Raw genomic sequence first — 16,222 nt, 5'->3', positions numbered from 1 at the left:
ACAAAGGCAGCACTGCGATCGAGGAGGATGAGAATAGGAATTAAACCAGAAACAGCGGCCATAGGGAGGTCATTGGTCATTTTTTTAGTATGTTTGTATTTAACATGCCTTTGTGTGCTTTAATTTTACTGTTTTTGTTTTTCTGCTTGTGGTGCGTCTCATGTGCTGATGATGCCGCTCCACAAAAAAGGATCTTCTCAAGTGGCATGATCAAAGAGAAATGTGGAACTGGGACACTTCACATGTCTAGAATACATTTATGAAACATGAAACCCATGCAAAGTTACCCCTGAGTACTTAAACACTTAAAATGCCCCCCTGCTGACTGTGTGCCTCTCTGCTGGTGCAGAACACATGAAGTCGGTGCCCTTCTGTATTTTATGTGAGTCTTGGCACGGGGAGTCTATTCTCATTACACAAAAAGAGTTACTGAAAGTACTAAATGTGTCACTGTAGTGATCTTTAAATATTCCCTTCTCATAGATTTTTTATTTTTGGCAAATACTTTCAATGACAGCAGCTTTAAAAATCTCCCAAGTAAAAAAAAAAAAAAAATTCACGGCAAGACAAGAAGCATAGATTATAACTTAAAACAAATTGCTTGTGGAAGGTAGATTAAGTGTGAGGCGCCGGTCATCAAAGAATAACACCACAGAATTCAACTAAACAGGATTCTTCTCCCAAGAAAAGTAACACATAACTTTGATTTTTGTATTGCCTTTGTTTTAGGAGTTGTGTGTCGAGCCTTCAAAAGACACAGGCTGGTTGAGGTAGCTAAGCATGATTTTCTGACACCAAAAATGCTGTTTAAAATGGTAACTTTAAAACTGTTCTAATAATTAAAGAAAACTCTGAATATGACAGTTATTTCTTTTTATGTTTAACGAGAATGGAAAGCAGTTATAGTTTGCTTACTGATTTACAACGGCAAGTCTAGAATCTCCGTTTCACAAGTGAAACATAAGAAGGTCCGGAGCAAAATGGTGCATCTAAGTTGCTAGAGAAGACTTGGAATGTGCGTCACTGCACCCGTTAAACAAAAAGAAGAAGATCTGCACAGTGAAAAAAATCTGTCCAAAGTGACAATTAAAAATTGGAAAGACGTGGATTGTGGAAGTGATGTGCAAACCACATGCAAAAAGCAAAAGTACTGCGGCATAGCATATCCAGAATAATACAAAGTCAAAATTAGAGCACGGAGAGAAAGAAAATGACATTTTTACAATGGTGATGCCTGATAGGACTTGTGGCAAACCAGAAAAATACACGTGTGTGAATATCAAAAGATCCTTCAATTTCAGTACTTTTCAGGACGAATTGTGCAATAAAATGCAAGGTTACCAATCTAGTCAGCCAGGTTTGTATTTCAGTTTTTATTTATCATGGTTAGTGAGTGGTTTTGGATAAAAGGTTTTTATAATGGTTGACCTTAAGAAAAGTACAGTTTTAATGTCATGTTTCTTGGCAATTATGAATATGTATTCTCTGTGTGTGTGTGTAATCTATCTATGTATAATAAATAGTGTATGTTTTGCTTATTCTCTTAAATGGTTTGGCTTTATGCAGACACCATATATGATGAAGATGAAGTATTGTTGGCACTTGCTGAACAGCTTGGCACTTTCACTCCACTTGTGGGTGGTCCTGAATATGTACACTGCCTGCTGGTAGGTATTTTTTTAATCTCTAGTTACACATGGTGTGTGTGTGTGTGTGTGTGTGTGTGTGTGCGCGCGCACTCTGTATGTATGTAGAGTGAGACCGAGAGAGTGTGCGCACACACACACACACACACACACACACACAACCTACCTGGGTGTAAGTGTGTGTGCAGCGTTTCTTTTTTTTTTTTGGTAGTCTTGTAACCAAGGTTACCTGACTAGCAGTATTACCTGTGGCTTGTTTCCGCACGTTCGCTTGTCATGGCAGTAAGAGGGGCGTTTTTCTCTGAGAACATGAAGAAACTTGTTTATGCATTTTTATCTCTGGTCTTAAAAAATGTTTAATATGCTGTGGTATGTTACACTAACACAGCATGAAGAATCAAAAAGTTATTAATCCTTCAGAGTTCTAAATCTTCATATGTGATGCCTTACAAAAGGTTTCAAACCCATGACCAATTCTTATATTTTATTCAATAACAAATCCTGCACTGAACGGGATATATTTATTTGAAACAACTTTAAATTATTTTTTAATATGACATCTTTTATGGTACAAAAAAAAAAAGAATATGCCGTCTTCATAAGTATTCAGTCCCTGTGTTGTGGATGCTATGAATTTCTACAGGGGAACAACAATTGCCTAAATTTAAGGTATTGTTGTACACACAAGATTAAGAGGTGACATGATTGAAGTGTTTAAAATGATGAAGGAAATCAGTACAGTGGATCGAGACTGTTATTTTAAAATGAGCTCATCAAGAACACGGGGACACAGTTGGAAACTTGTTAAGGGTAAATTTCGCACAAACATTAGGAAGTTTTTCTTTACACAAAGAACGGTAGACACTTGGAATAAGTGACCAAGTAGTGTGGTGGACAGTAAGACGTTAGGGACTTTCAAAACTCGACTTGATGTTTTCTTGGAGGAAATAAGTGGAGAGGACTGGCGAGCTTTGTTGGGCTGAATGGCCTGCTCTCGTCTAGAGTGTTCTAATGAGCACGTCTCTTGTTCTAATGAGCACATAATGCAAGTGAAGACTAAAAATCATTCTAATTAAGTTAGAGAGAACACAAATGCATACCTTAAAGTAAAAGAAAGCAAAATAATATTTGAATGGTTGGATGTCCCAGTGCACTTTGCTGGTTCAGTTATGGTTATCACACCACACACAAGCTCCCTTATAAATGCTGCCCCTCAAAACTTTGTGTGAACAAGAAGACTTCAGCGAGAAGCCGCAGAGAGGAAGGAACTGTAGAGGTGAGTAGCGGAGACTGGCACAGTGGCGCACCAGCTGACCTTTACTCATAAAGATCCATTAAGAACCAAGGTGTAAGTATGTCTGCAGTTTGTTGAAGAGAAATGTGCGGTGTGGTTGGAATCAAAAGAGACCCATACACCTCCGTGAAGTGTGGAGGAGGCAGCCGCTTTCCTGCAGGTCTGCTTGTTATTAGCAGTCAGCGGACACACACGTTAGACAGAAAACAAGAATAAATAATCAAACACGAGCAAGTGCTGCAAAGAAAACCTGGGTGAAAGCTCATCCTTTAGCATAATAACATAAGGATGAAATAAGAACAAAAAGGTAACATCTTGCAATGGCCCAGTCAAAGCCCTGATTTCTATCCCGACCCATCGAAAATTTGTGGTGCAAAATTGTTATCTAAATAAACCCGGACAAGCAGATGAAAATCTACGTGAAAGAATGTGCTACGTGTGCGGCGCTGCTGTGTATTTGCCCCAGAAGACTTCATTGCTCCTAAAGGTGGCTCTACGTATATATTTGGGGACTGAACAGTCATGCAGACAGCCAAGGTTCTTTTTTTTTTAGTAACTTAAAATTTTTTTAAAATAAGACATTGTTTTGAGTTTAAACCTTTGACAGAAGGAAACTTCAATGTAGGATTTGTAAAATGAGATTATTACTTTCTAAACACTGTGTGTTTTCCATTGTGTGTAGTTTGTGCTACGTAGTTGTCTTCCCGTGTTTACTGAATCCAATTGTCATTTGTATGGATCCTGGATAATTTAATTCCTTCTACAGAAGTGTTTTTTAAGCTTCAGACATTTCAGAAAAGGAGGAAAAAATGAGGTCATGCTAGTGGTTAATGCTTTAATATTCCAGTTATTTTAATATTTTTAAATCAAATTGTACATTTGATATCCCCTAACAGCCGCCACTGGAGAGCTTGGCCACAGTTGAAGAAACAGTTGTCCGAGACAAGGCAGTTGAGTCGCTACGCTCCATCTCTCAAGAACACTCCCCAGCAGATTTGGAGGCTCACTTTGTCCCACTGGTGAAAAGACTCGCAAGTGGCGACTGGTTCACGTCAAGAACCTCTGCCTGTGGACTCTTCAGTGTGTGCTACCCTCGTGTGTCCAGTACAGTCAAAGCAGAAATTAGACAGTAAGTCTGCAAAGCTGAGACTTGTAGGCATTTTGTAATTTTGAAAAGTTTTACATAAACTAGAATTAGGGCCTGCTGATTTATGACTTTGATGAGTTCTGTATTAATTAAACAAATGCTCAAAAGTATTGGTAGTAGTCATCAAGTTTGTATGACTTCTGAATAATAATGTTTTGTTTGACTACATAAAGTTATACTTCAGAATGTACTATTTTTAAAAATGTAACTTCTGAACAAGAAATTAAATATGCCTTTAAACACTTCTTAAAATGACTGTACACACAAATATTGTAAATTTCTGTATATTTTTTTCCCCTTAAAGACACTTTCGTAATTTATGCTCAGATGATACCCCAATGGTTAGACGTGCAGCAGCGTCTAAGTTAGGCGAGTTTGCTAAGGTGTTGGAATTGGAGTACATAAAGAGTGAGATAATCCCCATGTTTACTAACCTGGCCTCCGATGAGCAGGTGAGTGTATATTGTGTTTTTTTTCCTTTTAATTTTGTGATTTAATCTAAAAGATTGATTTCTTAGGTAGGCATAGGCACTTACTGCATAAGTAACTTCAGTCAGCATATCAGATTATTGTCTGTTCTTAGTATGACCACTGCTACTAGTCTGTAGAAGACATCACGTAACTATTACACAGGACAGTAAAGTTTAGCATTCAAATTTGATTCACTACAGAAGTACATATTATTATTCATTCTCTTAACAAAATTGAAATATTTGTTTTCAATAAGGGAATTGCTGACCATGGTTTCTGTAGAAAATGCAGTATAAAATGACCTATTAAGAAGTTAATGACAAAATATCAGAAAAAAAAAAAAAAATTCTGTGAAGAATAAAAACATAGAAAATGTGCTTTTGATAAATCTGCCTTGGAAGAAAAGCACTGCCCCATCCATAATTTTAGTTGATAATTTTAAAAAGGAGTGGCGTTGAAGATGGATATTGTTTAAGCTAAACTAACATGATGATAGTGCAATTGCTGCACCTGCCTTGACAGTTTACACTACACGCTCCGAGAAAGAAGAGCACCACACACTTCAGCTGCATTGCCATTAAGATCACATACTGTGTAATCGACAGACACGGCAAATAAGCCAAAACGGCCGACTCCTTTACCCAGACCTGCAACTACACTACCAAGACATTAGCCTAACCTGAGGCTTCTCGAGCTAATAACAAGCCGGACTCCTTACAGTCCTTGCTCTCCCAAATGATAAAATAACAGGCACTACAAGTCAGAAATGTAAAACCAAGCAGATATATCAACAGTGGATAAATCTGTACATACACACGAGGGCCGACAAATACTCAGTACTATATATGTGCACGCAATTCACCACTATCCCTAAGACACCAGTGCATTATGATTTTATATATAGATATAGATATAGATCTATCTGTCTATCTATCTATCTATCTATCTATCTATCTATCTATCTATCTATCTGTCTATCTATCTATCTATCTATCTATCTATCTATCTGTCTATCTATCTATCTATCTATCTGTCTATCTGTCTATCTAGAGAGAGATATATATAATAGAGAGAGAGATATGGATATAGAGAGAGAGATATAGATATATATATATATAGAGAGAGAGATATATAGATATAGAGAGAGAGAGATATATAGATATAGAGAGAGAGATATAGATAGATATAGAGAGAGAGATATAGATAGATATAGAGAGAGAGATATAGATAGATATAGAGAGAGAGATATAGATAGATAGATATGAACACAAATATACAATAATATTTACAAAAACCCTCCCTTGCCCCTAAACAATAAATGAATAAACACAGAACACAAATTAGTGATAAATGGCACTTGAAATGTATGTGATAAAGTTTGCCTCTCATCTTTTCCGCTCCTCTTGTTTAACCCCCATCTCGGGGTTGTGGTCTCCCTTCATCGTCTTTCCCCGTTTGACTTACGGGGACATTTACTTACACACACGTACATAATAGTAAACAGGACGATGAAAACAAAATACAATTTGGCACAGACACACAAAAAAAACCCAACTATTTTTATGTAGTCCCGCTACAAAGCTTTTCTTTGATGGAAGATAAACAAAAATGAACTTCCCAAGCTGTAGTTAAAAGTGTATTTGCACCACTAGTTCTTCCTCTGAACTGGGGTTTCTTAAACTTTTTTTTTTATTACTTGTAACCAATGTTCCCTCTAAGCTGAGCGCGTGAGCGATCGCTCACACGAATTCAGAGCGTCATTCATACTTCCCGATCGCTCATTCCGACGGCGTCGCTCGTACTTATCACAAAAATTGGTGCTCATAAATTTTTGGCTTAAACAAAATTTCGCTCATAAAGAATGTTTTTTTCTCACTATATGCTACTCCTTGGAGGGAACATTGCTTGTAACCCAATCTTGCTCTTCTTATCTTCGTTACTCAGTCCATGACAGCCATCAGATTAGTTTATTACTTTCTCGTATATGAAGTATAGGCAAAGTTTCAAAAATTTGATGTCATAATTTTGATGAGTCTAGACGTTTTAGACCTCCCTGAGTCCGAAAATACAATTTTTGGAATTGTGTGTGTGTGTGTAAACACGATAACTTGAGTACACTTTCACTTCGGACAACCAAAATCTGCATGCAACTATTCAGTACTAAACATAGATTTCTATCGACTTTTGGGCTGTTTCCATTAACCATAAGTTGTACTTTACCTTTTATTTATGTAGCAACAGAGCCTGATTTATTCAACTTTACTTTTATAATATGTGGTCAATATATAATTAATGTGATTTGATTTGTTCTTGATGGTTCTTTAAATGTACATAATATTATAATCATTGTCTCGCGGTTTACTCCTCAAATATCCATCCCCATATCTGAATATATGAGAAAGTTGACGGGAGACCACTCCCGATTTTTTTGATTGAACAATGGCTGGCACATGTTGTAGTGGGGGTCCCTGCTGCCGACAGTCATAGCGGAGCAGTGTCAATTGCTTATACTGCCTCTAGTGATCCATCGCCGGACACTTTCCCATTGAATACAATCACGACCCTGAGGAACCCCTAATGTGGCAACCTTTATAATTTAAGACGCTATCCTCTGAACTCATTCATGTTTAGTAAGGCTGGAAACATTGCCACTCCAGAAAGATCCTCATTAAAGCCAAATAAAGGGAAGGGGCGTCTTCCTGGAACGTAATCTCCATCTCTCACCTCTAGCGTTTAAAGTGTCTGATTGCATTTTTGTTATGATTTGTTATTCTTTTAGCAGTTGTGGTCTTCTTTTTATTTGTTTTGTGTAGTGAAATGTTTATTTAAATATAAAAGTGAATTGTTTAAAATTCAGGTTAGAAGATGAATGGGTGGAAATAATTAGAAGTCTTTATTCTTTAATTACTCTTTTATTCAGATTTTCTTGTTTCTTAATAATAATGTTCTGCTTTCTTTTAGGATTCTGTCAGATTATTAGCAGTAGAGGCTTGTGTTAGTATTGCCCAGCTATTACCTCAAGAAGATTTGGAGTCTTTAGTTATGCCAACGCTGCGCCAAGCCACAGAGGATAAATCTTGGCGTGTACGTTACATGGTGGCTGACAAGTTCACAGAGGTAATATGAAATTCAGGGGCTGCTGCGTCCCAGTGACGATTTTAGCTGTCTAGGAGAGCATTCATTATTTTTGCAGAAAATGCAGCTAACATGCTGTAGAATACAAATCGATTAGATACCGACGTTGGAAGTTCACTCTTACTGTTTTGTGCTTATCTAGCTGACCACTTGATCTTCTGCCTCCTTTTCTATTCCACTTGTTGTAGTTACTGTCTTTATCTGTTTGCTTATCTGTTTTAAACAAAAGACAATGGAATGTTCTACTTGTTCATAATCATGGCAGGAAGCTTTCATTACTGCAGGAAAACAAACCAGTACTGTGTCTTACACCAGATTTATTATGTCACTACTTTTATTATAACAAAAGAAATTAAGGAGTATTCTGTTTATTAGATTCTGTTTGGGTTCCTCAATGTGTGTCTCTCATCATTTCTTGAGTCTTATTGATGATGAAGATTTAGTTTTTTTGTTTTAATCGTGCACATGCCTTCCCATTTCACACGTCATTTCAGAAATTAATACTCACCATTGATGAGCATTTCCAGTTTTAACATAAAACTAAGTGCCTGACTGATGCAAGGATATCGATTTATGTGGGGGGAAAAAAACAAGCTTATAAACGATCGATTGAATCTTGTCATTGTGGTGACTGATGGTAGAGACCTTTTACCTGGATGGCCGCCTTTCTCTGCATTGTCTGTTCCATTTACTGTAAAACATCCCGCTTAGATTAAACATTCTGAAGATAGCAAAACAAACACCAGCACCATCTCCTCAGCCGTTAGATAACAAAATGTGTGAAAGAAGAATTTGACTGTAACAAAGGACAAGTGTATCTTTGATGTGTTCACTCCGGAGTGTCGGTCAGGACTCTGGTAAATGATGCAGAGAATTCCACACAGCAGCTCAGATTTATGTATTTGAAGATATACACCTGTATTTGAATACAGTACAGTCCCTCTTAACCGGCCACCTCGGGACTGGACCCATGGCCGGTTGCCGTTTTGGCTGGTTAATCCGACGCATACTTATTTACATGTAGAAAAATGTTTCTAAGGTATATACTGTACCTCTTTGATGTTCCTGAAGAAACTATATCCACAAGGCTTCATCCACGATTTTGCACACAGGTTTTTTTCTCGTATAATGACTGGACAGTGTGGTCTAGCAGGTCCACAGCTCAAGTCAAAAAGGCCACTATTTAAATAAATAATCGCCGCACTCGTGGCTTAATGAGGGGGCGTGGTATGTGTGGCCGATCGGTTCCCGGGGAATTCGTGATGTGGAGATCCTAGCTTAAGTGCACAGGGCAGGAGTCGTTTGCATCCGTAATTTGTTCCTGGGAACTGCTAATTGCCACATCTGATCCACGTCCCCACGATAAATAGAAGCGCGAGGCGGCTAGGGGGAGAACAAGAAAGAACGGGAGGTTAATGGAGAAGGAAGCAGGTAGAGGCAAGCCGGTGCAGGAGAGCGAGAGAGCAGATTCGATGGAGCAAAGGCAGGCAGCTAGGAGGTGAGCCCCTGCGGAGGAGTGTTTGGCCGACACTCGCTGGGGCTGAAGAAAGCAGTCACTCCAGCTGAGCGATCACAGAGCTGGAGTGACCGGTATTGGAGACGACTGGCCGTCGTGGAGGCTTTGGGCTGGTTTAGCCCCAGTGTGAGCGCCCTGGCTGCTGGGAAAAGAACCCAAGTCTTGGTCCGGATGGAGCCCAACGTAGCCAGGGATTAGAGGGTACTGGACCAGTGTGGAAGGCAGCTACACCAGCAGGTAGGGCGACTCCCCTGTTGTGAAGCCCGATGGGAGAAGCAGGGGAGCCGCCAGGTAGAAAGAAGAAGGCGCCATGCTTTGGATTTGAAGTGGCTGCTTCCAGCCATTGTTTTAACCTCGTTTGCGTTGTTTTTAAAGGACTTGTTTTTTTACTAATGGATTTTAACCTCCACTAATTCACTCGTTTTAATGGATTATTTATTTAAAGAAGACTTTTGATACACTGCATTTTATTTAATTTGAACACTGTTTTGTTGTTTGCTGGTTTTAAAACGCCTCTCACCTTCCAGGAAGGAAGGAAGTGCATACATACAAGGTGGTCCAGATCTAATTATGCAGATCCAGATCGTCTGGATGACTTTGTTTTATGCGGGGATGATTCCAGTTCGGCGCAAAGACGATTCTTCATGTTGTCAGTTTGCACACTTCTCGATGGTCCGGGATTTTTTGGGTTATTTTCTCAGTAATAAACTTAATAAGTTATAGCGTAATGAAAATTGCAGAATTAGATCTGGACCACCCTATATAATATAAAGAAGAACTCAGGATTAAAAAAAAAAAAATTTATTTTAACAGGCCGGTTAATCCGTTGGCCGGTTAATGCGAGGCCAGTTAAGGATTGTACTGCCGCTATGTTTGTGTTTCTGGTCTACAATTAGAAGAATACATAAAGCTTATTGGTAAATTACACAAAAGTCCACTAGATGTCAGTATTACTCAAATTTAGCACTAGCTTATCAGCAGTGTGAAATCCAAATCAATAAAGTTTATTAGTAAACGGTATCAACAAACTTATAGTAAAGTACATTGATGTAATCCCATGAACTATTATTAAATAATATTGCTGCATGTAAATAACAGTAACCAGTAAATAACATTCCCAACATATACACACTGAACAGTACACTTGAAACAACTTTGCATCTTAACGTATAACATACAATACGATACAAGTAAAATGCAAATGAAGCCACCTATTAATTCAGATCACTACTGACTCTTAGTTATTACAAATGTTTCTCTATGCGGAAATGACTACTGTAGTACACGTGCACCTCTTTCGCTTTTTGAACATCCCATAATATGTGCTCTCGTGCATGCTGGGGGGGTGCACCTTGAAATGTGAGCCATGTATGTTAATTATCGCAGTCTCTCTAACATTGACAGTCAGAAATCAAAGGGCATTTTCACAAATTGGTGCATTGCTGTTTGGGCACACAGACTGTACCCGTGTCGGTAGCAGCTCTTCAATGTGAACAGCACAGATAGGTCAAGGTCAGTAAATTAAACCGATAGTTCAGGACCCTTTACACTGGATGGCCATTCCAAATTGTTTCCTGTACTGTAGACAATCAGAACAGGTTGGAACAAAGTGGCTTGCTTTTGTCTTGAAATTTTCTGTTGACTTTTTACTCCTAGCTTGTGCTGGAAGTGCACTGAGTTGGTCAGTTTTAATTATCTAAAGATGTGCTGGCCTTTTGTTTTGTGTTTTTACGGATTTCATTCAGGTTCAGTTTTCAGGTGAAGTACAAGTATACTTTAAATGTCTACAGTATATTGTAAAATGCACTTTAAGGTTCGAATAACAAATTAAAACTGTAACTGGAATCTTCTCAAACCTTTTTTTGTACACTTAATACTTACAGATGGGTTTGGTTGAACTGGATTAAAGTCGGAGGCACTCCCCAAATTTACAGTGTGAGTGATTGTAAAGCAATTTGGTTATTTGTTACAAGTGTCATCTGAGTAATTCATAGGTAATTTAGTTTGTAGGTTTAAATACTTCGATTCAAGATATATACTATACTGTGCCAAAGACATTTTGTTTTAGAAGTGAGTTACCCAAAATATACAAAGCTATATAAAATGTTCAGATATTGAACTCTGCCATCCAAAATCATTCCTAAAAACTTTTCAGGCTTATATAAGGTGTGTGCACCGAGTAAAATAGAAAGACAAACGCGTCCATTTTTGACTGGTCCATGTCCACAGTTAGTCCTAAACTTTTAATGGTTGTGTTTTTGATGTTATTTGGAGTTACTGAGTGCCTTTTACATCTGAAATGTTTTTTAACAGCTTCAGAAGGCAGTAGGCCCAGAAATCACAAAGACTGACTTAGTTCCTGCATTTCAAAATCTGATGAAAGACTGTGAAGCGGAAGTGCGTGCTGCTGCCTCACACAAGGTTAAAGGTGAGAATGCTGCCAGTCTTTGTGCATGAATTAACTAAAAGCCTTTTTGTTTACTTTGAACATTTTAACTGAAGAAATGTGCGGCTTGCTTGTGATGTTATTTTTACTGTACGTGTCTTAACTGTTCAGTGCCTCATCATATCGAAAAATGTAAAAATATTTTTGGCCTGCATAACGTGGAACTACAGAAATGTCATATACACTCACCTAAAGGATTATTAGGAACACCTGTTCAATTTCTCATTAATGCGATTATCTAATCTACCAATCACATGGCAGTTGCTTCAATGCATTTAGGGGTGTGGTCCTGGTCAAGACAATCTCCTGAACTCCAAACTGAATGTCAGAATGGCAAAGAAAGGGATTTAAGCAATTTGGAGCGTGGCATGGTTGTTGGTGCCAGACGGGCCGGACTGAGTATTTCACAATCTGCTCAGTTACTGGGATTTTCACGCACAACCATTTCTAGGGTTTACAAAGAATGGTGTGAAAAGGGAAAAACATCCAGTATGCGGCAGTCCTGTGGGCTAAAATGCCTTGTTGATGCTAGAGGTCAGAGGAGAATGAATGGGCCGACTGATTCAAGCTGATAGAAGAGCAACTTTGACTGAAATAACCACTCGTTACAACCGAGGTATGCAGCAAAGCATTTGTGAAGCCACAACACGCACAACCTTGAGGCGGATGGGCTACAACAGCAGAAGACCCCACCGGGTACCACTCGTCTCCACTACAAATAGGAAAAAGAGACTACAATTTGCACGAGCTCACCAAAATTGGACAGTTGAAGACTGGAAAAATGTTGCCTGGTCTGATGAGTCTCGATTTCTGTTGAGACATTCAAATGGTGGAGTAAACAGAATGAGAACATGGATCCATCATGCCTTGTTACCACTGTGCAGGCTGGTGGTGGTGGTGTAATGGTGTGGGGGATGTTTTCTTGGCACACTTTAGGCCCCTTAGTGCCAATTGGGCATCGTTTAAATGCCACGGGCTACCTGAGCATTGTTTCTGACCATGTCCATCCCTTCTTGACCACCATGTACCCATCCTCTGATGGCTACTTCCAGCAGGATAATGCACCATGTCACAAAGCTCTAATCATTTCAAATTGGTTTCTTGAACATGACAATGAGTTCACTGTACTAAAATGGCCCCCACAGTCACCAGATCTCAAGCCAATAGAGCATCTTTGGGATGTGGTGGAACAGGAGCTTCGTGCCCTGGATGTGCATCCCACAAATCTCCATCAACTGCAAGATGCTATCCTATCAATATGGGCCAACATTTCTAAAGAATGCTTTCAGCACCTTGTTGAATCAATGGCACGTAGAATTAAGGCAGTTCTGAAGGTGACAGGGGGTCAAACACCGTATTAGTATGGTGGTCCTAATAATCCTTTAGGTGAGTGTATGTTAATGAGTGACATCAGGACTCCTTATTTAATTAGTCATGTTAGCTTTCTGACATAATTATTAATCGGTAAAAATATAACAGTGAAATGTACTTTACCATTCATAAGACTACTTCACCTGCTGATATAAAATCAATTGCTAATTACACAAGCAGGGAGTGTGGCCTGGGAGCCAAGGCCCTGCACTGTAAAGTAATGGTGGCAAGTTCAGTCCCCACTATGACACTCAGTGCCAGGGCTGCAGTTGTGGAAGTTGTATTGTATTATTTTTTGTGATTTTGTCAGTTGATTTGGATGAAAACATTTCAAAGACGTAAAGCTAATCATTGGGACTATTTGACATGTTTACAGTTGTAAACTTAGGAAGAAGGAGTGTTATGTTACTCCAGGATTCTCTAGTTGTATATAAGGTATGAGTATTCATTTACAGGCTAATTTCTTCATTGATGAATAATCACTCATAAGATCTTGTTTTTTTGTTTTGTTCCTGGCAGAATTTTGTGAAAACCTGTCCTCGGATTGTCGAGAGAATGTGATCATGACGCAAATTTTGCCTTGCGTTAAGGTACTGGATGAGAACACTCAACTGAGACTTGTCTGACAATACAGACACACAACTGTTTTATCCATAGTGTTGGTTTAAACGGTTTATCAACATCATCACTCTTTGATTTGCTTAAGTCCACGGTGTACTGCTTAAGATAATTTACTGTTTGATCCCGATACAATTCTGAAGAAGCCTTATTTATTTATTAATTTTTTGTCTATTCTAATTCAAATATTGTAGCATCCTTCTTGATATATCTACCACCCAGAGCCTAAACTCTTTTATATGTAATGTCATATTTACATGCAGCACTGGTTAGCAGTTGCCAGATTTCATAATTGTTGAGACTGACATAGTAAAGGAATGGCACTTATCCAAAGCCTAAAAAAGTAACATTTTGAAAATGTCTAATTTGTTAAAAACAGACAAATACACTTGACTAGCTGAATCTGCACCCCTGTGTTGTTGGTGAGGATGCCATTTTTACACTAGCAGCTGGCATCCACCTTTGGTCAGGTCCTATCTTAATCTCTTTCGGTCTCTCGTAGTGAATCCTTCTAGTATGCTGCTATCTGGATTTTCTGCAGCGCAGTAAAGTCCTCATCGTAATATGGAATCCCAGACTGCACGTGGTTTTCCAGAGGAGGCCCCACAGATTCACTGTACAAGTTAACCGAAGGCCCTCCTGACTCGAAGTCACCAGTACCACAGTAGCATTCATTATTAATCTCGCCTGTACTCTCTCGACATGCGCTGTCATGCGCCCACTAGGAATCTGCGGTGTGTCTCCTAAGATTAGAATTGTGCAGTGATTGTGGGTTTCCGAATATGTAAACAGATAGTGTTGATAAATTAGAGTTTTAATGAAGTAGACAGGAGGAAATAATAACTTTCAGAATTAAACAAAAGTGGTTTATTAAACGGGTCAATTAAAAAACATTGTAGGATCTTGCTGACATTTTTTCTTTTTCTTAACAGGAATTGGTTTCTGATGCAAATCAACACGTGAAATCTGCCTTGGCCTCTGTCATTATGGGTCTTTCTCCAATTTTGGGTAAAGACAACACAATTGAGCACCTCCTGCCATTGTTTCTTGCACAACTCAAGGATGAGGTGAGCACTTCTGTGACCACACCATGGTACAAGTGGGACAGTAGTCTGCTGGTTTTCCACAGTTTAATTAAAATAGCCATCAAATATTGTTAGCAGCATTTTGATACAAATATTTTGCTTTTGGTCTTTGGTTAGTAGCCTGTTGCGTCTGAAAACTTCTCCAGATAAATGGTAGCCTGTCATTTTTATTTTATGTTTAAACACTGTACAAAAAGTTTTCTTCTGAGTTTGGATTCTATGCTTCCAAGTTTCAAGCTTAATTTTCTCCAAGGGCCTGTGCTGCTGTTATACACTCTTAACAGGCTATAAACTGTAACCTACTGCCAAGGTCCTGATTATGGGATGGATGCCCATAGCAGGTAGTCTCATTTTACAGCAGTTTTAAACTTTCAGCAGTTAGCGGGGAGTTTGGACAGGTCAATAAGCTCAAGACCAGCAGCACGCAGAGAATTTTCTAAGAATGTCTTTGTGAAATTCTAAATTAAAAATCACTGTAATCTTATTTAACTGCAGCAAATGTGCCATAATCTAAACTACACAGGTACACTACTGCTAAATTCAGTATTGAAAAAGTGATTAGCAGCGCAGTAAAAACTGCTCCAGTACACTTTTCCTTACTTTTTTGACCTTTGTCTTGTCAACAGTGCCCAGAGGTGCGCCTGAACATCATCTCAAATCTGGACTGTGTGAACGAGGTCATAGGAATCAGACAGCTGTCCCAGTCACTGCTGCCAGCCATTGTCGAGCTGGCCGAGGACACAAAGTGGCGAGTCCGACTGGCGATTATTGAGTACATGCCATTACTAGCAGGCCAGCTGGTGAGAAGAAACCTTTATTGATTATGATTGACTTGAATAATGTATTGTTTCAGTTAAGGTACCTGATCAGTTTGGTTTTGTGCTTGTGTGAGTATTATGGGTTTTTTTAAGGTTACTTTATATTTGAAGTGGTTTTTCCCAGTTTGTGCAAATCATGCACTTGACTTTAATTAGGGTGGAAAGACAGCCAAACAGACAGACAGACACCAGAATGTCCAAAACACACTCCTTTTATTAATCCACAGCACCACAGTGCCTTATTCTCCAACAGTCTCTTTCTCTTTTCTCTATGATCTCCACTCCCCTCCTCATAAGCTCCATCTCCTTCCTCCCAACTCCGGCTCGTCTACTGGAGGGAGGCGGCCCCTTTTATAATGACCCGGATGGGCTCCAGGTGCTCCGTCTGACGACACTTCCTGGTATGGCGGAAGTGCTGCCATCCAGGGTTCCATAACCGTCCGGGCGCCCCCAAGCGGTGGCCACGTCCTCCCATAGGGATGAGCTTCCCAGCTCCATTCCAGTGGCCCCCAAGCAGACCCGGGCGGCTGCTCTCTTGTAGACCGTCCAGGTGTCTGGCACACTAGCTATGAACTTTGTCTTCCAAGTTCTTCATTCATTCTCCAAAACTACTTACTCCAGTATAAGGATGTGGTGGGCCAGTAGAATGGGTGTCTACCAGCCCTTGGCCAGGGC

The 16,222-nt window shown here is 39.3% G+C and overlaps 1 protein-coding gene across 1 annotated transcript in view; it reads left to right on the top strand.

The window, feature by feature from the left end:
- The window catches only part of LOC120540086 (serine/threonine-protein phosphatase 2A 65 kDa regulatory subunit A alpha isoform), a 46,161-nt gene that overhangs the window by 23,955 nt on the left and 5,984 nt on the right, over window positions 1-16,222 (top strand). The window contains exons 3-10 of the mRNA XM_039770568.1: window positions 1,567-1,667; window positions 3,837-4,069; window positions 4,392-4,539; window positions 7,520-7,675; window positions 11,523-11,637; window positions 13,546-13,616; window positions 14,577-14,711; window positions 15,356-15,529. Of these exons, the coding sequence (XP_039626502.1) occupies window positions 1,567-1,667; window positions 3,837-4,069; window positions 4,392-4,539; window positions 7,520-7,675; window positions 11,523-11,637; window positions 13,546-13,616; window positions 14,577-14,711; window positions 15,356-15,529 (1,133 nt within the window). The remainder of the gene's footprint in view (window positions 1-1,566; window positions 1,668-3,836; window positions 4,070-4,391; window positions 4,540-7,519; window positions 7,676-11,522; window positions 11,638-13,545; window positions 13,617-14,576; window positions 14,712-15,355; window positions 15,530-16,222) is intronic.

The sequence above is a fragment of the Polypterus senegalus genome, chromosome 12 (assembly GCF_016835505.1).
Source record: "Polypterus senegalus isolate Bchr_013 chromosome 12, ASM1683550v1, whole genome shotgun sequence".
NCBI classification, from domain to species: Eukaryota; Metazoa; Chordata; class Cladistia; order Polypteriformes; family Polypteridae; genus Polypterus; species Polypterus senegalus.
The sequence above is the reverse complement of the archived record's forward strand: the minus strand, read 5'-3'. Positions and strand labels throughout refer to the sequence as shown.